Consider the following 24,330-nt stretch of genomic DNA (forward strand, 5'->3'; position numbering starts at 1 on the left):
TGCTAGGAAACATCTTCAATTTGAGGAAAATATGAAAGAATTGTTATTGATGTATGTGTGATATAGAAATGTGTGATTTCTCGTTTCGATTGTATGTCAATGACTTTCTCGATTGAAACTATAACAAGATTAGGACATATCGAATTCAAGTTACATATCAAATTAAGTTTACATGATATCGACACCTTGCACACTGGAAATTTTTATAAAATCAATCAGCAATCGTAACACATTTTTATAGAGAAATATTTTGAAATCAAATGTTTCATTTCAAAAAGAAGATTATAAATACATTAGCTTTTCGTGTTTTCCATAAATGAAAATAAAACAAGAAATAATTTTCATCATTCCAATGTCATTGTATCGCTATATCGGCATCATTAAATTAAAAAGATTAAGTTTTGATAAGTGTACCTTATATAATTTTCACCATATCTGTGAATATTATTGTACCAACCATAACATTGTAAATCTCCTTTTATGTTTGTCTTTCTTCCTCTTTCACTCAAAACTGATTCCTCTTGATATCAAATTTTAATTTAACTATAATTACAGTATAAATGACATCTCCTTCTATCCTCTCAGTCTTCTATCTCTCTATCCATCAAATGATTTAACGATAATACAATTAGTTTCTTATTATAATTCGACTCGGCTTTATGATATTTCTCGACGTATTCGTTTGACTAAGCGACCTGGATTTTATTCCTCTGAACCTCTCCAGGCATTCGGCTTGAATCCTCAAATGATACTGACTGCCCTTCGATTTTTTCCTTTGTCTTCTCTGGGAGACGAGTCCTACTATGCTCGGGTCTCGCAACCGTTCGCCTATGATCGCGTATGCTACCTTCTTTGCGTAGATAAAATAATGGACCGGAAGCAAATCGATGTTTCTAGAACTCGCTGCTTGAAGACAACTATGCGCTTATCGCTACATTGTGTATTTCGCCGGTCATGTAAGACGTTCTGTCTGCGACACTGTAGTACCAAGGGAGACGGTTAGGAACATGGCCTATAGTAAGCCTCGGGGTGTAACAATATCTATGATATCAATAATGACGTAATTACCCTTTAACGGTCAATAATGTTTGGAAAATTACGCAATTTTTATAGCAGAATGATTATTTAAGTTTGACGCAGGGGATGTTTTAATTAAAAATTTGCAAATTGTCAATTGTGTCATTAGTCTACCGGATTCGTTAATCTAACCTTATGTAATTAGGAGTTAATAACATAAAATTTTCCCTGTTTGTGAAGAAGATCATCGTATACATGAATCGGTAAACATGATAACTAATACAGCGTAATTGCTACGCAGTGCGTTAGTCAACATCTATGATATCAATAATGACGTAATTACCCTTTAACGGTCAACAATGTCTGGAAAATTATGTAATTTTTATAATAGAATAATTACTTACTTTTGAGACTAGGGACGTGTTTAATTAAAGATTTGCAAATTGCCAATTGTGTTATTATTCTACCGCACTCGCTAATCTAACCCCATGTAAATAATTAGAAGGTTATAAGAAACATGAGAAACTTCTCCTTTTTGTAAAGAAGAGCATCATATCCATAAATCAGAATAATGGAAGATAATGGAAATCATTTAGATAAGCTACATGTATCTTGGTAAACTTTCAATCTCAGGTATAAAAGGAACGTGCGTTTCCGCAATATCATAGTTACAGATGCACTGAAGACGATACAAAATGTTTCGTTCGATTGTTACTGTCTTCATCGTAGCCGTGGCAGTTCAAGCCACTTTCGCATTTATTGATTATCCACGCGAAACCACTATTCTGAAACTATCTGAAAAAGATGTTATACAAACGAATTCGGTGAGTAAATATAAGACTTTTTCTCTCAATGCGAAAAGATGTAGTTTGGATGAAGATAAGACTGCTCGTAAGTATTTGGACATCAGGTACAATTCGACCAAAATGTTGATATTTTTGTTATATGTATTTTACGAGTTACGATTGAAGAGAGTTTCTCTACTGTTAATTGTTCACTTCTTGCCATACTTGACAAATTCTAAGCTAATTCAGGCTGAACTTGCATCTACTTGCAACAACAAGCTCCAGCATACTATTTGCTTTAGCTAAGTTCGTAAAGATATTAATTTTCATAAACATCCATAGTTTAGTCGTTAACAACGCAGACTAATGAAAAATTACGATTATGGATTACTTTACAATTTTAAGCATTTTATATAAACATGTAATTCTAATATACAATTAAGCCAAGAATCACCAATATCGAAATAAAGAAATACATTTCGATTTTAGCTTTTCCTAAAAAACTGAAACTGTTTATCGTTTCATTTGAAAGAAATAATATCCATCTTACCTCACAGTAAGTTTCAGTTTGCTTCTGTTTCTGAATAGGGTTTCTATCTTAAGTCACGTAATATTAATACATACCTGGGAACTCTTATTACGGGTAATCACGTTGAAGATGAAACAATCTACACTGCAGAGATCAAACACAGAAATAATCACAACAACGTTATTTTGTTGTTAGATCTGGTGCTGCAAGTACCAGGTAAGATTCCTTACATTTTTTCTTATTCTTTATGTTCTGAAGTTTGTAAAACAAAAATTTAATTCTGAAGCATAATTAATGATATACGTAATTATTTGTTGTTACGAGAAACTAAATAAGTAAATTCATGTTCATTTTATATGCTTTGAGTAAGTATTCGAGTGTCTTCATATAAATATCTTTTTACAGAAACTGTTCATTTTGTAAGTGCCGAGAACATAAACGGCAGCAAGGCGGTTGTCTGTGAGACTGCAAATACCTTAGGATCGTCTCGCAGTACCATTCGCATTCGAATTGCACCAAGATCCACCGCAAGATTACGTGTGCTCGTTGGGACGCACTAAACTATACTAATTCCATTAAACAATTTTATTTTTCCTTAACGTTCGTAAACAATAACTTCCACATTATTTTATTTTATATACAAATAGATATAAGTATTCTAAGTAGAAATTATATTGCGCTAGAGGATGTCGAAAAATAAACATATTACTTAAATTTGTTATTATTTCTCACCCAAACTTCTTTCTATATATTTCTAATCAGGATTATTTCCATGCTCTAAACATATTGGTATTTGGTAAGACTTTTGTGTTTGGTATTGATTTAATTGTCACTCTGTAGTAAAATTTAGCGGATGAATTAGGCTTGGTAGCAGCATTCTACTGCAGAAGAACATAATAAATCCTACAATAAATAAGCTTCTGCTATCTTATTACAGAAAAACGAATGCTGAGAGCGTTCATAGCTATCTACTGCAATCTGAAGTCTAAAAACTAATTAACCAATTGGTTGACTGTTGTACAATAATAAAACATGTAATGAAATTTTTTAATCGGAAAAATATCCATATCAGTATCTTTCAGTACAATCCAATTTGTTCAGGAAATAGTATTCTAACAAAAGATGATAATGAAACTATAGTATATTAATTGGATTAAAAAGAATAAAGTCATAATAGTTTGATTTATTTGGAATTGTACAAATAAAATAAAACTTGTCAAAAGTAAGTAAGTTACTTTTTGAACGATAGTGTACGTTTTATAATGTTTTGAAGCATATGATATCGCTGCATATGATAAACAACTGTGCAAATGATTACTCGTAAGATAAATTAGGGAAACGAATTCGTCATATGAATATTGCTGCAGACCCAAATTAAAAAATTAATAAATATCCAATTATTTCTATTATTTTAATATAATCAATCATATTCGTCATCCTCATATTTAATGTAAATCAATTCCCCAACCAATTCTCCATACGACAGCTTTCTTTCCACCTTCCTGAGCTCCTCCTCTTCGGTCTTCGTCAATGTCGATGCTGGCGTCGAGTCGGTCATTCCAAAACCATTCAAAATCTACCTAATATATCCTGCTGGATATATCTTCTTTCTTTCTTTCCAAAAAGCGACTCCAAGACAGTGGGAAGCTCTTATTGTACAAGTTCTCAGAGGCAACGAAAATATCATCAACATCGACTATGATGAAGAGAATTCTTCGAATTAGGAAGTAAACGCGATATTAGATCAGCATTAAATGTTTGTCATGGAGAGAGCTTTCCATATTCGCGACAGTTCATATTCGTGAATTTTTTCAATTACGTTATTTCTACTAAACACTCGGCAAAATATTATAATTCGCCAATCGTGCTTTTGTTCTATCCGATTCTAAGTCGATTCGACGTACACGCATCAATTTAATCATATTTACTGTGACAGCTCGACGTACGTTCCTTAAATTACATTGCCCCTTTTTGTTTTCTTTTTTTTTTCTACAGTTTATTACATGAATGGTATGTATTGTTATGTCATTGTTATGTACGTGTTGTTCATATTTTATTTTATAAAAAATACTAGATAGATAATAGTTTATTATTTCTATCGAAATGACCTTACGAAAATTATTAATATCTTTATCATGCACCGAATTGCTATTTTGTATAGATGTGTTGTCTGAGACTTCGGTGGAAGATAATGCAAAAGATATTGATTATGCAGAGAATGAAACTTCTGCATTCGTATTAGATGAATTTGAGGAGAATGCTAACACAGTATTACCTCTAGAAAGATGAGAGTGGATTCCAGTCAATTTTTCGTACAAAGAAACGAAAATACCGTTTTGTGAAAATTCATGTATAAAAAAAGAATTTTATACGTTCATGGAGACATTTTTGTTCTTCTGTGATTTTGAAATAATAGTATATAGTAATAGTTGAGGAGACTAATAATTACGTATAAAAGTTAATCATATAATAAACGGTTAACTTGGCTAATAAACGGTAAAAAATAAAGTCGCAGTTTTCTACGATTTTCAGTAGTAGATCTGAAAAATTGCAAAACAACTATAATAAATCTACATTTTTGTTCATTCAACAAAATCGGCGACACAACTAATTCATACGGCGTAATTGTTAGGCAGTACACTAATCAACTATATCTATGATATCAATAATGGCGCAATTACCATCTAACGGTCAACAATGTCTGGAAAATTACGCAATTTTTATAGCAGAATGATTATTTAAGTTTTAGGCTGGGGACAGGTTTAATTAAAAATTTGCAAATTACCAATTGTGTCATTAGTCTACCGGATTCGCTAATCTAACCTTTTGTAATTGGGAGTTAATAATATAAAACTTTCCCTGTTTAAGAAAAAGAGCATCGTATCCATAAATCGGTAAACACGATAACTAATACGGCGTAATTGCTACGCAGTGAGCTAATCAACATCTATGATATCAATAATGACGTAATTACCCTTTAACGGTCAACAATGTCTGGAAAATTACGCAATTTTTATAGCAGAGTGATTATTTAAGTTTTAGGCTGGGGACGTGTTTAATTAAAAATTTGCAAATTGCCAATTGTGTTATTATTCTACCGCATTCGCTAATTTAACCTCATGTAAATAATTAGAAGGTAATAACACGAGAAACTTCCCCTTTTTGTAAGGAAGAGCATCGTATCCATAAATCGGAGCAAGATAATGAAAAGCATTTAGATAAGCTACGTGTACCTTGATAAACTTCTAATCCGGGCTATAAAAGGGACATGATATTTCCGCAATGCCATAGTTACAGATACACTGAAAACAATACAAAATGTTTCGTTCGATAGCTACTGTCTTCATCCTAGCCCTCGCAACGCAGGCTACTTTTGCACTTATTGATTATCCACGCGAAACCGTTATTCTGAAATTCACTGACGAAAATCTTACGCTAACGAATGCGGTGAGTAAATATAAGATTTTTCCTCTCAATGTGAAAAGATGTAGTTTGAATGAAAATAAGGTTGCCTATAAGTATTTGGACACCAGGTATGTTGATATTTTTGTTATATGTATTTTACGAGTTACGATTGAAGAAGGTTTCTCTGCTGTTAATTCTTTACTTCTTGTCATACCTGGCAAATTCTCAGCTAAATTTAGTCTGAACTTGCATTTACTTGCAACAACAAGCTCCTGCATACTATTTGCTTTAGCTACATTCGTAATGAGGTGTATTATTATACGTGTCGGTTTATTAAAGAGACGAGTGATAAAATTGTAATAATCAGTGTATATTAAACTCACTTTAAATACAAGTACAGAGATAATGTATGACGGTCGTAATCGTCGCTCGCTCAAAGCTACTGTTCAACTCTACGCTCGCTATTCGACTGTATGACTCGCTATAATGATCGTCCTAGAGAGCACGTTCGTCTGTTTGTATCAACCGGTGGAATTACAAAAAGTTCGAATGTAACTCTGGTTGACAATTACATATAACGGCGATAACGTTTTGTCCGGAGTTCGTTTACCTTTAAACGTGTCAAACCAAAGCAACGTTAGCACTCCAAGGCACAACAATATAAATCTCTCCCGATTCTTCCATTGATTCATGTGTGGAAAATATTAATTTGCATTAAACATCCGTAGTTTAGTCGTGAACAACGCAGAATAACGAAGAATTACGATTATGGATTACTTTACAATTTTAAGCATTATATACGATTCAGCAGTTCTAATATATAATTAAGTCAAGAATCACCATTATCAAAATAAAAAAATATATTTCCATTTTGACTTTTCCTAAGAAACTGAAACTGTTTATCGCTTCGTTCGAGAAAAATAATATCCATGTTTCCTCACACGAAGTTTCACCTTACTTCTTTTGTTTCTGAATAGGATTCTTATCCTGAACAACGTGATATTCAAACAAACCTTGGAACTCTTAGCACGGGTGAACATGTTTCAGATGAAAGAATTTATAATTCAATATTCCAATACTCGAATCAACATGAGCACCTTATATTGATCCTACTACTGAAGCTGCGAGTGGACGGTAAGATTTCTTATATTCTTTCCTATTCTTTACGTTTTAACGCTTGCAAGGCAAAAGTTTGGTTTTGCAGCGAAATCGCTGATATACGTAATTATTTCTTCTTACGAGAAGTTTATAGAGCGTAACTAAATTCATGTTCATTTGATATGCTTTGAATAAGATGTAAGTAACTGTTTGAGTATCTTCATGTAAATGTTTCTTTTTCTATAGGAAACATTAATTTTGTAAGTGCCGAGAACATAAGTGGCAGCGAAGCGGTTGTCTGTGAGACTGCAAATACCTTAGGATCGTCTGAAGGCAGCATTCTCGTTCGAATTGCACCAAGATCCACCGCAAGATTACGTGTGCTCGTTGGGACGCACTAAACTATACTAACTCCATTAAACAATTTTATTTTTCCTTAAACAATAACTTCCGCTTTATTTTATTTCATATACAAATGGATATAAGTATTCTAAGTAGATTGTATGGCGCTATAGGATCTCGAAAAAATAAACGTATTACTTAAATTTGTTATTATTACTCACCTGAAATTCTTTCTATATCTTTCTAATCAGAATAGGAGAATATTTCCGTTTTAAACATATTGGTGTTTGGTAAGATTTTTATGGTTGGTGGCAGATTTTGTGGCGGCAAACCTTGCTGTCGATCTCCAATCCTGTCGGCGTATCTTTCCCCTTCTTTCCCAAGTCACCCTACTCAAATTCAAGTAGAGATACGGAGGAATACGCATATATCTTCTACACACATAAAATACAGCTACTATACTTATACACACATAAAATAGATACCTCTGCGAGGAATGAAATATACGGACCGCTTCAAGAAAATATATTACGTTTATCGAGATAAAATGTTGTTTGTCATTCAGTGCAAATCTTAATCCAGGTATAATATCGTTTGCACATTAGAATATTTCTTTTTCTTCCCTTTTCGTCAGCAATCAGAACCGAGTACTTTCATTTCAAATACTTTTCAATTATAAAAACAATTCTACCTTTTGGTGGTTTTAAATTGTAGGACAATAGTTGATGGCTATCTAGTACATTTAAATAACTTATATACAAGTTATTGAAAAATTGTTACATGTAATAGTAAGGAAAATTTAGAAGCTACGTTGGATAAAAAAAAGAAAAATATTACATTGCATTTTTTTACATTTGCAAGAAAAGAACAAACGGACAAATTTTTGAGAACCACAGATCTATTTATCATTAAAAAGCAATAGTTCCTGATATTATCTTCGTCAATAATGACGAACGATTTTCATCGAACATCCAATATAAAAATAAGTCTCTAAGAACCTTTTCCTCTTTAACACTTATTCCACTTTCATAAAAGATATTTTAAAAATTTATCATCAGATATTACTTTTGAAATCACCCTTTTTTAGAATTAGAAAGTTTAGTTGATGGTGTTAATTGAATCGCTAATAATTTGTTATTGTTAGTACAATTATAAATCAATTAAAAAGAAAGTATTTTTGCTTCAACAGATATTATTAAAACATACTTCTCAGGCAAGGGACGTACGTAATTAAAAATTTGCAAATTTTCATTTGTATCGCTGTTTGTACCGGATCGACGAATCTAGTCATGCGACTTATAACATGTAGCGATACTTTTTCTTGATAACAGTTTTCTTATTTGCGAAAAAGTGACTTATATCAATAAATCGGATGTAGACAACCACAAGCACTTGGATAAGTCATATATACCTTGATAAGCTTTTAGTCTACGGTGTGAAACACTTTCCTTATTTATAAAAAAGTGACTTGTACCAATAAATCGGATTTAGATAATCGTAAGTACTTGGATAAGTTAAATGTACCTTGAGAAGCTTTTAGTATAAGTTATAAAAGAGCCGTGAATTTCCGCAATGGTACAGTCACAGATCCAGTGCAACCCATACAAAATGTTCCGTTCAATAGCTGGTGTCTTCATCGTGTCCCTGGCAATACAAGCCAATTTTGCATTTATTGATTATCCACGTGAAACCGTTACACTAAGACTGTCAGACAAAGATTTGGTACAAACAATACCGGTGAGTAACCATAAGGTCTATGCTTTCAACGTGAAAAGATGTATTTTGGGTAAAAAATTGAAAAGAACTGATACAACTCGACCAAAAAGTTGATATTTTTGTTATGTGTATTTTCAAAGATACGATTGAAGAACGTTTCTCTACTGTTAAATCTTTACCTCTTGCCATAACTGGCAGATGCTCCGTTAAATTCAAATTGAAATGTACTTGCATCAACAGATTCCAACAAACTGTTTGCCTCCGTTGCATTCGTAAAAATATTGACTTGTACAAATATTCATAATCTAGTCGTTAATAACGCAAGAATGATAAAGAATTACGATTATGGATTACTTTATAAGTTAGAGCATTTTATATAATTTTGCAATTCTGGTATATAATTAATTTAAGAAACATCAATATCGAAATAAAGGAACACATTTCCGTTTGAACTTCACGTAAGAAACTGGATCTTTGTGTTTTGGTTCATCGATTCATTGAAGAAAAATAATACCCATTCTTCCTCATAAAAAGGCTTTTTTGTTTCTGTATAGGATTTGCATCTTGAGCCACGTATTGCTACAAGCCTCAAAAACCTTAACGTAGGTGAACATGTTGCAGGTGAAAAAATTTTCAGTACAGTGTACACATACGAGAACACGTACGATCTCATTTTGATCTTAACTTTGCATCTGGATATGAGCGGTAAGATTTCTTCCATTATTTCTTCTTTATTAAAATTTGAGGCTTGCAAAACAAAAGTTTGGTTTTAAAACGAAATGTTGCGATAGATGTAATCATTCGTTGTTACAAAGAACTTGAGCAGAGTAAGAAAATTCATATTCTTTGTACAAATCAAAAGCTTTGAGCAAATATTCGAGTGTCTTCACATAAATGTCTTTTTATAGGAACTATTCATTATATAAATGCGAGAAACGTACCCGGTAGCGATGTAGTTATCTGTGCCAATGGAGATAGCTTAGGATCGAATTTAGGCACTGTGCAGATTCGAATTGCACCGCAGGCCACGGCCAGAGTACATTTCATCATTGGGACACACTAAATGAAAATAGTTATATTCTTTCATAAACAGTTTTCTGTAACGTTCTAATAAAACAACTTCCTCGATATTGTATTACGCATGGAAATAATTCTAAATATTCTAAATTCAAATTATGTATGTAACGTTGAAAGAATAAACGTACTATATGCATCAATTAAATTTGTTATTTTTTACCTGAACCTCTTTCCACATCTTTTTAATTAAGGCTAATATTTCTGTGAATGTGTTAAAACACATTGGTATTTGGTAAGGTTTTTGTAGTTGGTTCCACTTTAATCATTATTGCATAGTAAAATTTAATAGATATATTACTGCCAAAGGTATAATAAATTAAACAAAGCAAATATTTTATCTACAACAAGCAGTATTTGACTAACTTTAGAAAAAAGGTATTATAAGCCTGTTTATGGTTTTTTATTTTAATCTGAGGTCCACGGTCTAACAAAACCAACTTGACGGCACGAATATAATAATGCAACATACAATGAAATCTTTTACTTAACAAAATCTTCAAGTCAATATCTTTTAATAAACACCAGCAATTAAAAGATAGTATTATACTAGTATGATCTAATAACTCTACCACAGTATATTACATGAAAACTATCTTTCCATTTGATTTTGAAATTAAATATGTGTTTTTGTAATTATGTGCCTTTTTAACTGCTTAAAACTATTAGTAACATGCAGACTAATATTAATAGTTAAATTAACACATAAGTTGAATTAATATTACTTCTTTCTTAAAAAAACATGTACATATTTTCAAAAGGCTTATATCATCAAACCTATCAAATTAACCCTTTTTTCAACTATTTCATACAAAACCATTTTTCTTTTTAGTCATCAAGTGACATGAAGATCAAAGAAATAGTAAAAATGAACTCGTATCACGCTTCTTCTGTGTGATCTTTATTTTGTTTATTATTAATGGAATTTCAAAAACTTGTATAAATGTTCAAATATTTTCATTAGCCGATATTTGTTATACGTAAGCTATGTTAATCGTGATATTAAAATATCAGCTTCAACGTGATTTATTATTTTTCTGCTTATTATCCTTGCTTATTTACTGTTCTATTTTTAGTTTCAAATTGTATATAGGTTCATACGATCACCGCTTATTTTTCAATGCTCGCGTTATTATTGCAATTAACTGGCCATATGGGTAGGTATAGCGCGCAATTAGGGTTACGTAACGAGATGCCGAATAATTTAGCAAACAAATCACGTTTGCGTACGCAACACATGCATGCATACAGGCCGATTGTATGCGTAACAGGTGAGCCACCTGACAATGTAAATTTCGCGAATACTATTTTCATCGTGTCGCGTCAGTACAAATTTTTATGCCCCTTTAGACAATGCTGATTCATGAATACAATGTAAATCAAAAGCATTTTATGAATAACAAACTTACGAGCAGCGTTATGGTGACGAGTCCTGACAAATGGAAAGGACGAGGGGAGGGGATGTGAAAGTTCAAAGGAACTTCCCATATCCGAATTAATAGAAAGATAAAAATAGTCAGGTGATGGAATTTTTAGATAATAGAACAATCACCCTTTTCATTTCATTTCGTTCATTCGAATAAAAATAAATAAAATATCGGTTTGTTTCCAGATTTAACGGTCTTATGTCTTTCCGACTGTTACGTTGCATAAATTTTCCTATTGAGTTACATTTTTTTGTGCATTAAACTATTGGGATTTTGCTTTTCAAATGCTCCAGCATAGAAGAGTATCTATTTATTGAAATTCACGTTGCTTTTCTTTGGTGATTCAGCTTGTGGAAATTGATGTATTTGTTACTTATAAACGAAGCGTTTATCTATTACGAAATTAAATACAATGTGCAATAATAATAAGATCTACTATCGCGTTTTTAGTATGTCTTCTTTGCAGATTTAAGATTCAAATATAAATACTATAGAATCGTATGATGTTTTTCATAAATAAAGGTCAAAATGTTAAATTATGAGCATATGGTATATAAATTAAAAATTTCAAAGTACGTTCGTATTTCAAAGTAAATTTGTTTACATTAGTTTATATATTTGGAAAAATCATATATTTAAGGGTTAAATACTTCGAGATTTAGAATCAGACCAAACTACCATAGTTATTTATTTATAACGAGATCAACGATCGATTGACAATTAACGATAAACAAATGAAGAGACCAATATTACTACCAATATTCGTTTTCACTGCAAATAAAAAATAATTTAAAATTCAAATAGAATGGTTAACTCATTTGATCGCCTGAAATATTTTTTCCTTGGTTAAGTAGGCTTAAGTAGGTCAAATTTCATGGCAATTAAACAAGAACAATCAAAATGGTGGAGAAGTTACATCGATAGCTTCCTCATATAAAAGATATGCGAGGATCGTAGAAAATCTTCGCAAACAATTTTTCTCTTCAAACATAGTGAGCAAATACATACAGACGTAATAGCAAGGTCTACAAGCAACTTCTACGGAGCGAAAAATAACGAGCACGCGCAGAACAGCATCGAGAATCCTTAAGTGGCGTAGCTAGAGTTCAACACAGAATTCTGTGGAGTCTTATAACGAAAATAAACTCACCTGGTAAATTATGCTTTTTTAGAGACGTTATCTCGACTTACTGTTTTGCTTATAAATCTGGGTTCCAATATTCGCGTGATTTTCAAATAATAGTTTCTCAATTCGTGCTTTTGTTTCTTATCTATGTAATCTATGTAAATGAAACACTAGTGTGGTTATGTAAATAAAGAACACGAACACGTGAATCGACATTTTCAATTTTTTAGACGATGCGGACGGCAGGCGTGAATCGACGTTTTTCACTTGATGAACGTTGACATATTTTCCAGAAATACGGGAGCGGCGGTAAAATTTATTTCACGGTATACCGTCAACAATATGTTAACGCGTTAAGTGCCGTGTTGATTTTGATAAATAACCCACGGAAGTTTTAATGACGCTTTACGAATTCCGTATGCAAACAATATACGTATTATTAGCTTTCTAAGCTCCGTTGCGATTGATTACGACGAAGATTGTTTGAAATTTATGAAGATTTATAATACTGTAATTGCAGGAAGCATCTTCATTATTGAGAGATTGTTTATTTGTAAGTCAGTGTATCCATGAATGAAGATTTACTACTTGCTTATTGTTGAAACTAAATAGAAGTACAAAATAATGAAAATTAAAATTACTTATAGATTTTCCTGCCTGTTTACACTCATCCTTCAATTTCCTCGCGTAAAATTGTTGGTTCGAATTACTTCCGGACTTACCCAGAAACGCGACGATGCACATTACCTACTCATCTTTTCCACTTTCCACTAACAATAAGAATTCAGAGTTAAAATAGTCGCGGCACGGGTATTACACGGTATTGTGCTTCCGAGGTTCCTTGTTCTGTGTGTTCCTTGTTCACGTGGTAATCACGGCTAGCGATATTTATGCGACTCTGATGGCTAACAGTGTATGATAATGACGTATTGTTTAAGAAGAAGTTGGTAATGTCATTCGAAAGGAAACGATGTAAACCCTCTAGCAATGCGTGCTCTAAGAAGAGAAAGAGACTGGTTTGTCGATAGACAGTAATAATCTGTACACATCAGAGAGATAATGATCTCTATCCATTAAATTCGTGTAAAATCAAACTTATTTTTCGCTGCTTCTGCTATCTGTACTGCACTGTCGGTGAACGTCATGCAATCATTTCTCGTTACCTCATGAAATCTTTCTAAAGCTATGTATTCCTTGGCAGATATAAGATAAATAGAACGAAAGGGTATGGTATAGTGTAAGAGTTCCGGAGAGACTCTTGACCGTTCGTACGTGGTACATTAGTTACGAGCGACCTGGAAATTTCTCAACAAAACGACCAATAAACTCCATCCCTTGACCGTAAAGGAAGCTTTTCATCCACTAACTGAGACTTTTCCTCTCTGTTGAAAAAATATTGTCTCGGATAGACCAGAGACAAACCACAGAGCTAGACCACAGTTTAAAACGTATAACTGTAACATGTATATAAATATATGTTTTCCTGAAACTGGTATCAAGGAAAAATTGAAAAATAGGATGCTTTTTCTCTAGGCGAAATATCTTTTTAATTTGTAAACTATACATATCAGATTCATAAAATAAATTAGTGTACCCACCGCATATTTTATAATACGAACGTAAATGTAATTTGAGCAACGGAGAAAAAAATTGTACAAAATAGAAAAATTAAATAGACCCATGTAGAGATGCATTCTAGCTTTTCCAGCGTCATCGTTGAAACGAAGATCGAGGTAACTATATTAGAATTCAATTTCTCCATGAAGAAAGAGCAATCCCTTGAGGTAGCTTAATAAAGAGGCTGCCCCTTCAGAGCCTTCCTTTTTCTTGTCTAACGATTACGTAACACTTACATTTTACATTTCATTCGTAAAGAATATAAAAAAAAGAGAAAAGAAAAAGAATAAAAATGATATGGATTAATTGTATTAGAAGAAAACATTTTATCTATCCTTGCACATATATTTCTGCATATACGTCGGTATACATAGTCTATGTTTATCACTAATAATTCCGAAGCCGATGAACCTAAAGTGGAAAACAGAACAAATATTCACGTATCTGGCTTCTAGTGATTCGACATACTTACGTAGACTAGCGGATTAGCGGATAGTTATTGAATATCGAAGTACTATGGTACGGTTTCGAGCGGTGTCCTCAAAAACTTCCGTACGTACTTTAAAACGAATGAAACGACGCATCAAACAAGCAAATAATAAAATTCTGCAATAATATACCAGGAATAAAAAAATCCATACGATGAAAAGCGTGTGTCTTGTTGGCAATGATATTATAAATTCCAAGTGACGACTACAGAGAGAGAAGATGATGAGGATCAGTCAAATTTTATATTATATGGTAATATATCTTATATTACCATTATTGTTCTTCTACTTGATTTGGAATTCAACAAGCATCTTTCACTCTCTTTAGGGAGTGCCTGACATAATATTAAGATATCGAAAGATATTCAAATATCGTAGATATGAAAATACTGTTTGTCTTGGTTTTATACTTTTGACTGGAGCTAACAGGATCTTTCCATTTCCAACTGTTTTGTGTTAAAATGTTTATTAGTCATAAAGTGACATTAAAATAAAAGGATCTACAAAAATATACTTATCATGCTTTTACGTGATTTTCAAATATGCAGGTCATTTATTTCAATAGAACTTGTATATTTATATTATACTGATGATCAAATACACTTTAAAGAGTAATAATTAATAACGTAATGTTTCGTGAAAATTTACATTTTATTTTCGTCAAGCGATAGAATACCATGTCATTATTTTTTGATACTCTTTTACGGAAAGTATTGTATAAAGCGCGTGATTGATGAAGCGTTCCTTGTTTTAACTGACACATTCTAAATGGAAAATAACGTCGTATTTGAAAACCCGTATCGATCATCGTGTACCAAATTGATCGTCACCACAAGCTAGATCGAACAAACATCTACATACTGTCATTGAAAATCTAATCTAATTTCCTAATAATCGTTATGTTTCACACCTCCAAAGCTAAATCTCCTTTTTTTATCTTATTTCATACCTTCGATATAATTGTACGTATTCCACACAATTGTTGCTGCAATTCAACATAATTGTCCGTACTTCGAAGTTCGTTTTTTTTTATCTTATCATATTATAATGTTACAAGTTATTATTAAACAAATTCATTGGATATTACGAACGTTATACCTCCAGTACAGAATACCAAACCTATGCATATATCTCAAGAAAAGATCATAGAAGCGTCAACTGTATATTATATTATTAGATTGTCCAAAAAGTGTCTTTCGTTCGCAAACGTGTTTTTTACAACAGTACACCTCCATACAAACGTGAAACCAAGTTTGTAAAATGTCGCGGTGTTTATCTCAACAGAACAAAATGGATCGTACGTAATTCGATAAAGTAATATAAATAAAAAACGTTGTGCGTTTATTATTTCCTCATAAAACGAAAGAAACTTTTCGGACAACCTAATACGTATCTTCCATGCGACAATTAATTTTTGTTCTTCCAAATTCTCTCAATTTGAAACATTTCTCGAACTATTTTATACGCGATACGAGCGAGCTTCGAAGAACTTTTGACGCGAGTAGGGAGTCTTGTAATGAGCTTACCAACTGAAGAAGCCTTATGAACACGATCCACAACAATATAGAAGAGAAAAACTGGCAACCAGTTGGCGACGGTCTTTCCATGTGCCACGACAGGAAAATCCAGCGAGCAGAAAAGTTGCGTGAAAATCCAACGTCGAATCGTGTGATTCACTGACCTTTGCTCGGTGATCGACAGGAAGCTGATTTATCGCGGTGAGTTCTCACGCGATCAAAACCTCTCGCGTTCAGGTAATTTAGTTTTGGTGGACTTCATAAAGCATGTCCAACTTTTACATTGAATCGGAAAAGAGCGGGAATGAAAAAAAAAAAAAAAAATACACGCGGTGAAGAATGATCGTCCAACTGTAAAATATCGTTTCGCGATGCAAACTCACCAGCTATGTATCTCCAATGTTTCCATTCTTGTCATATGATAAATTTCGTGATTTGTGGTTAATGATTGAGGTAGGATACCGTTAATAGAGTGATGTAATGATGAGGTGAATAAATATAACACGACTCTATGGAGTGAAAGATGAGTGAAGGGAATAAATAATAATTTTATTTTGAATCATAATTTGAGAGACTGAACATTGTACGCAAAATTTCTTCTATTATACTGCTACAGAATGAAGTTCGCTACAATTTCTTTATTGAATTTTTTTTCGTGATTTATTTGAAATTATCTACTGAATTTTCCTATTCTTACCAATAAAAGATAAACGCCTATATATAAAAAAAAAGATAGCAATATATATCGCAGACGAGTATAAGTATATGTTTAGTCGATTGCACGTGGGAAAGAGACAGATAACATGGATAAAAGTCTTATTAGATTAAGTTACTGTTTAAATATACAATCTTAAAATATGCCATTCGAGAGATTGTTCATTTATGCAACGCATCAACGCTAACTTTCGGAGGGCAACTTTAAATCACGTTTAAACGGAGCAAGGAAGGGACGAACCAGTTTTAAACCCATGGAGGAAAAATTTATCGGCCTGCACTTGCCATCCTACTTATACGAAAACAAGCTTATATTTATTCATGAGACAATTACAATATGCTGATCTAGTTGCGATGCAATTTCGGGGATTGAACTCGCACTGGCCTACGATATTTCGTTTACGAGTTTCGTAAAACCTTAAATATCATTTGAACAGGCAGAGAGGAATTAAAGGAGATAAAAATAATATTAAATTTTACAGATAAGATAGAATGACAACATTGGTCAGTCGTTTAAGTAATCACGATTTTTCAACTTTTAGGGAAATAATTTGTTTCTATTTTAGCATCTAGATGAATATGCAGGAGTAGTAAAGCACATCTTTTAAAGTATGGCAAGAAAATTTCTGATAGTTTTATAAAAAATATAAATTAAAAATTACAAAAATAAAATTTCTTATTCTGTATTATAATAGATCTTCCATTGGATAAATAAATGTGTCAATATGTTTAAAACCAATTGTTCGCATTTTATGGAAAATTACCGTGTCTTAGTTATATCACCTTCGAAGCAAAAATGCGATATTAAAATAACGATGTTCTTGTAAATTACGTAACATTAAATCCTAGCAAAGCGATCGATACAAAGATGTAAAGGTCTATAAGGGATAAAAGAAGACAAGAAACGAACGATAGACACAGTATTGTACCGATGAAGTCTTATAATTGTCTCCTAGTTAACAACTATCTATTTTTGCCAGCGGCAGTCCAACTTTTGCCATACATTATATAAGTTTCAACAGAAATAATGAAAGAGCAAACTTCGGTAATTAGAAGCTCAATAGAGAAGTTCAAGTTTTAGAGAAGAAACAAGGCCGTGATAAAGTGTGGGAATTCTGTTTTAACCAATACTATACCGACATTCCTCACCAACGTCATAATACAATTTTGAACACTTATTCCTGTGTGCCTATGCTAATTTTGAAATCATATTACTCTTCAAATTTTCTATAAAATTTTCACACTATTTACTGATTACGTTTCTAAACACTTTATGGGAATAGGTTTGGAGATGATTTATAATATATTCTAGTCGTTTACGCGTATACTGCCGCAGATAAGTATTTAAACACAGCGACACTCTCTCTGTGAAAATTTTGTTTTTCTCCCTTGAAACAATATCAGAAGTTTCCTAAAAAGCTTCTCAACTCTATTATCAAGTCTCAATTAATTGTAAACAACAATTTGATAAAACAACTGAACTTCTTTGAAATGATTCATCTCATCTTTAATAAATAAAAACCAGAATACAAAATTTTTGTAACTACTTACAGAGTGTATTATAACAATAATGTTCAATGTTCTAAGAAACATGATTCGTCACACGAATTAACAAGAATAGCATCTCTCTATGTAAGGCAACTTCTCCAAACTTACAAAATACTTTCTACTTTATAAAAATACAAAAATACCAAACAGCCTAAGTTTGAATCTAATCTAAAAAGCGAAGAATGAATTATGTATAAAAAAAGAGTATTGCCAGACCGTTGCATTCGTTGTAGTATTTGCGCACCAATTAATTAAAGCTAAATACAATTAAATTTCGTATCGTTTAATAGTATCCCCATATATAACTACAAAAATTTGAAATTATGAAAATGAAGCGTAGGACCGGATTAAAAAAACGTTTCATTGGAAAATAAGGACGTGTGCCAGTACTTTTTGTAACCAGCGTAGATTGCTTTCTCGAGTGGTGAAGAACACGCGTGGCGCAGAAATGGATGCTTTCGTTGTTCGGCTGCTTGTCCTAAAACCTGCACGCGTTAAGAACTATACATGCATATATATTTTCCACACGGCATTACACACACGCTAGTAAATTACGCGCATACATCGGATGACTATCGTCGCGCGCTCGCTCGAGCATTGGTCTCATACGTGCCGGAATGTCTGAAATATCCTGCCTCTATCGGTGCTGTATGCGAAAGTTAATGCACGTGGATCGTCTAACATTTCGAAGACAACAGTACGGATGAGCGTACTCAAATCCAGTTCATTTAGTCCGCATCGATTACTACGAAATTGTTATGCCGTCGAATGCATGAACGCGATACCGCAATTTTGCAACGATTAGAGGAACTCCATTATGGTAGAAATGAAAAGATGTTGGGAATATAATTATTCCGATGTCGAATGCTTTAACGTGATATTTCAAACGTATTTGGTACATCTTTAGGAAGAGATGATTACAATCGTTGCGATTCTTGAATTCTGATAGTAAATTATATATTAAATTTAAAGAACAGTACGAAATTAATCGTCGACTGATTTTCATTGGTTTCGTCATTTTCAGGGAATTAGAAAGATTAGACGATAGACTTGATATTGTCTATCGTATAGGTAGAGTAGAGGATTAGAGAGAATATTATAGAAGATTATAGGTAAGTATCATGATCAATTGTGATTCGTATTATTATGATTAACACGTTTACTGCCATAGTAAATTGCCAACGCAAATCGTGTTTTGTTCCTTGTGCTCCTGTACGATATAATTTGATTACAAACAATGACTATCTGAGAGAGATTTGTTCCATTTTCAACCAAACACGTGAGTTATATATTCATTTATTTCGCAGCTGATTAAATTTAAATTAATCGTAATCCTCACACATGTAACGCTATTGGCGTATATGGTAATTTATTATTCACATGATTATTCATATTCCATAAACATCACGTCAGTACATCAATTCCTTAATCGAATACCGTGTTTCATTAATATTTATTTTCAAACCACGAAATGACGGAATCAATTCTTTAAAGCGATATGTCAAATTAAATTTTAATTACACACAAATGGAATTAAATAATTTAACAAATTGAATTTTTCTGTTTATATTTTTTAATATTTTCAATAAATTTGCTTCTTAATTTTAATGATGTAACAAAGCGTCAGTAATAACTGAATTGACCACTGCTGTTTTATTGCATCAATGTTTCATTCCAATATGGAACAAAAACGATAGAAAGGAAAATTATGAAGACATTAAAAATTTTAAACTTACTGTCCTAGTTGTCGATACAATAAGACCAAGCGAGCACATGAATGAGTACAACAGCGAACTAAAAACATTACAATTCCATTTTTACTGCGAACCCCTCGGCTTCTAAAGCAATGTATTTTAAGCGCGCTTACTATAGATACGCAGGAACTGTACTCCAGAAAAGTGATGTCCAAAATTAGTGTTCCATGTGATATTTCTCGTGAAACTTGAATCAACAAGAATAATTTACCGTGCGATAAAAATAGAATGCTATTTCAAAAGCGGAAGCGTGTATCTATCTAATGTTTGTCTGCAATTGTTAAAAATGGGAATTTCATAAGTTTCAGATGCAATCCACATAGAAGCGATGAAAAAACGCGGCAATTATGAAAACAAAGGCGGAAAAGGACGACAGAACGAAATGAACGGCCCGGAAGACAAGAAAGATGAGAAAAACAATGTGGAAAAGGACGTGGATAATCAAGGATTTAGCGAGTGGTTAAGATCTAACAGTGGTCTCGAAATGATGCGACTGTTCGTAATCGCCAATTCGATTTTAGTTTTTGTCACGATGGGATTTCCAAAAATGCAGGAAGCTATGAGTATTCTGAAGGAATACTATTTCGGGGAAACGGAATAAGCGGAAACTTTTCAGCGAAACTGTCCACAAAATTTGAGAAAAAATCTTGGACGAAGTTTGACATAGTAGAGAGAAGTTAACGACACTACAATCGATATATCTAACGCATTTTCTTGGAGTAATTCAGTGTTTATAACTACACGCTGCAAATTATGCTTTGCTTTCTGAACACGAACTCTAGACGCTCGCATTAACGTAACACGTAACATGATTCAACATCAAAGAGCTACAGAAATATTTATTTTACCTTGTTTGTACCACAGTATCAAGTATCTATGTATCGATTCTCTAGGTCATAAGGTACTCTTACTCAAACTTCCTAAAAGTATTCCATCGCTTACATTACACTAGACCATAATCATGAACATTTTATCATAAATACCCTTCGTAAATTTTAATAAGCAAAATATCAATCGTTAAATTACGCGCATTCTCATTATTTGTTTAATTTACCACGAGCAATATTTAGCAATAAATAACACTCGGGTGTGATCATGCTGGGATTGATCTTTCGCGGCGTGTTTCTCGTTGGTATACTCACCTGGTACAGCACCAGCGTGTGGAAAATGATCGACAGTTACTTCAGAGATCAGTTCCGGAGTTACTTGGAGGAAGAGTATCGAAAGAATCCGCGAATGAGGTCCGACGTGCAAGCTGACTCGGTCGATAAGACCGATTCCGTGGTTACCACGCCACACCCCGATCCGACGGTGGAGCCATCACGGGAGATTCTCGAAGCTGTCGAAACGATTGCGCGTGCTGTCGAAGCTGCAGAAAATGACTCCGCAGGAACGAATGGAGAGCCACAGGTGACAGGTGGCACCAGTGAAAACGAGGCCGCCGCAGGGGGATCTACCGATAAAAATGCATTCCTGGGAACTGTCGCGGAATCGGAGCTGGAAAGAAGGAAGTCGACCGAGAATGAACAGGATTCTCGACAACCTATTAATCACGACGACCGTGACCTCGAACGTCACGAGAACGACGATCGTCATCGATCAGTCTCCCAACTGTCTAAGAGCACGGTTAAGAGAATCAGATACGACAGGAAGCTGGCCACGTCTAGGGATATTTCACGCGAGAAGCAATTACCCAAAAAACGAAACGTGAAGACGATCACGTTCAGTGAGAAGGATTTTAAGTCCATCAGCAATCAAGTTTCCAATGATGATTTTTGGGAGTTCGAGGAGGACGCGGATGAAAAAGAACCACTAGAAGGTATTTTGGTTTCCGAGCTACCGTTCAAACCTAGAGCGGATATAGGGGATTTGGACAGGGTCACTGCTGATGAATACTGTCCCTTGAGCTTGGAAGATGAAGCGTCTTGCGATGAAACGTTCAAATGGCCTTGAAGAGGCACGTAGTAGAGTTATAAATTCTGTTCATCCGAATCAATAGTAGAAAAAACTTGGTTGTTAGAGTTCTGGCTTTCGAGTATCAACTGTGATCTTTCGGAAGAAATATACCAAGTTTCGCTAGTATTGCGATTAGATTCAATCAAACGCTCATACCGAATACCAGCGTTCAAAAAAAAAAAAAAAAAAAAAGTAAAAAGAAAAAAACAGAGAAAAGATAATTCATTAAGAAGGACGCGGAGATTTTAATTCTGATAATTATATTATATAGCATGGTTCACGACAAAGTTAGTCGTAATACTCGTAAAGTTAGAGATATTTCTTTCAAAAGAACACAGCTTGCGCTTGAAAATTTCAATTTTGCTAATTGAACGACATCAAGCTGTGTATACTTCAAATCTTCGATATCAAATAAGCGTCAGTTTTGGGTTGATGCATTCAAAGATATACTAATGTTTACAACAAATCTACATGTTATATATGTTTATTGACCCTTTCAGTGCTTATTAAAATAACAATAAGTGGTAGAAAAAAGAATTATTCCAATGATTTGAACTTCTTGTAAATATATCATGAAAGTAATTACTTCTTTCATGATACAGTTCAAAATTAATTGTGTATACGTCTACATTATTGTTTATACAATATCTCGTTTCTTTGATGATTTTGTTTTCATCTAATCTTTTATGTGTATCCACAACATAATAAAATTAATTTAGATATAGGTAACACATACTTAAAAAGTATATTATACTATAGCACCATTATAAATAAATGCAATATATATATATATATATATATTTCTTCGAATATCTTTAGAATCTTGCAAATATTTCATTCTCCCTCTTTCTCTCGACATAATATTAATATAAAAATAAACATTACTTATTTCACACGAGTTGCGAAAACAGAATATTGCTATTTATATGCTCGTCGCTACAAGCATTAAACGCTCGTACATCTTTCATGTTGCCTGTATGAACCAAGTACTCAAAGGATTAAAGACATAAAAAGTTGAGAATTCTATTTTGACAGCTTCAGTTACTTTACCGATGTGCCTAGTATCTTCGATCGAACTTTATTATAATTTTGCAAATTTTGACGGTGAATTACCTCTGACAAAAACTGCGATGGTTTAAAATAAATGTCATCGATGAACAGTAATTTCACGGCATGAGCCGTGGTCGACTATTTTTCCCGCTACCCCTAAAAATCGCTTCATAAATAAGAATATAGACATAATACGTCGACGCTATTGACTTTTTGCTGGGCTGAAGAAGACTCGACAGGAGGTTGCAAAATGTGCCCCGTCACTATAAGCGTACACCTGATGCAATCCTCCTGCGAACAAACTTCCAAGCTACATAGCACGTGAAAGAAGTTACCTTTTCTGAACTTTAACGCGATAAACGATATACTACTGCCCCGTCGATTAATCATGTGCAAAGCATTACGGGGAGAAACAAAAAAGCACGATGATCTGGGTCAATGTTAACTGTTTGCTTCGTTACGAGTTTCTCGTGTCGACGATACATCAAGGGTATGAAAGAAGGGTTCAAAGGCTTGAAGAAAGAGCGAAAATTGAAGAACGTAAAGGAGAAGATAATCAGGTTAACATGAACCAATTAAAACATAATAAAAAACCGTATCGTTTATAGAGACAAGAAAGAATATACGACTAGTGCTTCTTTAGTAACTTAATTGCCCTCCATAACGAGGAAGACTAAATAGGCAGTAAGTATAAAAAGATTGATAATTTATAAAAGCATGGGACGATAAATCGTGTAAGATTTGACCTGGTTTCCTCGCGGAAGCGTCTTACAATATAAAATTCATAGAGCACGGAACAGAAGTAAGAAAGGATCACGAGGAGAAACAAAATCGTTGAGAAGAAACTCTCTGTTTTAGTAATCCTTCGTATACAGGATTTATCCAATTCTTTAATTGCAATTTAAAAGTAAGCAAGTCTTCTGATACTTTCAAACAGTAGGGCACAGTGTACATCTTATAATGCTTTAAAGTTTGATATTTCATGAAACAATTTCCCAAACGATTACTCGACTTCGTAAAGAAAACGATTTCTTAATAAAGAAAGAAATAAAGAATAAAGAAAAAAAATAAGAATAAAGAAACGTATCCTCTCAATCGCGCTATAGATTCTACTTAAAAATTAACGATATGAAAGAATTTCGATATTGATATACGTATAGAATATAA

The 24,330-nt window shown here is 33.2% G+C and overlaps 3 protein-coding genes and 1 long non-coding RNA gene across 4 annotated transcripts; all 4 read left to right on the forward strand.

The window, feature by feature from the left end:
- The first annotated feature begins 2,402 nt into the window (after window positions 1-2,402).
- On the forward strand, window positions 2,403-3,045 carry LOC132909748 (uncharacterized). The gene is made up of 2 exons (XR_009658602.1): window positions 2,403-2,547; window positions 2,737-3,045. It is a non-coding gene; the product is annotated as an uncharacterized LOC132909748 (long non-coding RNA).
- A 2,567-nt stretch (window positions 3,046-5,612) lies between these two features.
- Window positions 5,613-7,379, forward strand: LOC132909457 (uncharacterized). The gene is made up of 3 exons (XM_060964309.1): window positions 5,613-5,778; window positions 6,714-6,870; window positions 7,081-7,379. The coding sequence occupies exons 1-3, from the start codon at window positions 5,650-5,652 to the stop codon at window positions 7,233-7,235; spliced, it is 441 nt and encodes a 146-aa protein (XP_060820292.1). The 5' UTR covers window positions 5,613-5,649; the 3' UTR covers window positions 7,236-7,379.
- A 1,326-nt stretch (window positions 7,380-8,705) lies between these two features.
- Window positions 8,706-10,114, forward strand: LOC132909464 (uncharacterized). Its single transcript, XM_060964320.1, has 3 exons — window positions 8,706-8,913; window positions 9,447-9,597; window positions 9,801-10,114. Exons 1-3 carry the CDS (start codon window positions 8,749-8,751, stop codon window positions 9,953-9,955), a joined length of 471 nt encoding a protein of 156 aa, XP_060820303.1. The 5' UTR covers window positions 8,706-8,748; the 3' UTR covers window positions 9,956-10,114.
- Window positions 10,115-20,755: 10,641 nt separating this feature from the next.
- Window positions 20,756-22,334, forward strand: LOC132910159 (uncharacterized). Its single transcript, XM_060965664.1, has one exon. The coding sequence runs from the start codon at window positions 21,253-21,255 to the stop codon at window positions 22,108-22,110; it is 858 nt and encodes a 285-aa protein (XP_060821647.1). The 5' UTR covers window positions 20,756-21,252; the 3' UTR covers window positions 22,111-22,334.
- The last annotated feature ends 1,996 nt before the right edge of the window (window positions 22,335-24,330 follow it).

The sequence above is a fragment of the Bombus pascuorum genome, chromosome 8 (genome assembly GCF_905332965.1).
Source record: "Bombus pascuorum chromosome 8, iyBomPasc1.1, whole genome shotgun sequence".
NCBI lineage: Eukaryota > Metazoa > Arthropoda > Insecta > Hymenoptera > Apidae > Bombus > Bombus pascuorum.

What these genes read in the sequence shown, in the direction of transcription:
- LOC132909457 (XM_060964309.1), top strand. Translation starts at nt 5,650, where the DNA reads ATGTTTCGTTCGATAGCTACTGTCTTCATCCTAGCCCTCGCAACGCAG. An exon ending in ATCTTACGCTAACGAATGCG is followed by an intron (nt 5,779 to 6,713) that starts GTGAGTAAATAT and finishes GTTTCTGAATAG; the next exon opens with GATTCTTATCCTGAACAACG. An exon ending in ACTGAAGCTGCGAGTGGACG is followed by an intron (nt 6,871 to 7,080) that starts GTAAGATTTCTT and finishes CTTTTTCTATAG; the next exon opens with GAAACATTAATTTTGTAAGT.
- LOC132910159 (XM_060965664.1), top strand. Translation starts at nt 21,253, where the DNA reads ATGCTGGGATTGATCTTTCGCGGCGTGTTTCTCGTTGGTATACTCACC.
- LOC132909464 (XM_060964320.1), top strand. Translation starts at nt 8,749, where the DNA reads ATGGTACAGTCACAGATCCAGTGCAACCCATACAAAATGTTCCGTTCA. An exon ending in ATTTGGTACAAACAATACCG is followed by an intron (nt 8,914 to 9,446) that starts GTGAGTAACCAT and finishes GTTTCTGTATAG; the next exon opens with GATTTGCATCTTGAGCCACG. An exon ending in TTTGCATCTGGATATGAGCG is followed by an intron (nt 9,598 to 9,800) that starts GTAAGATTTCTT and finishes GTCTTTTTATAG; the next exon opens with GAACTATTCATTATATAAAT.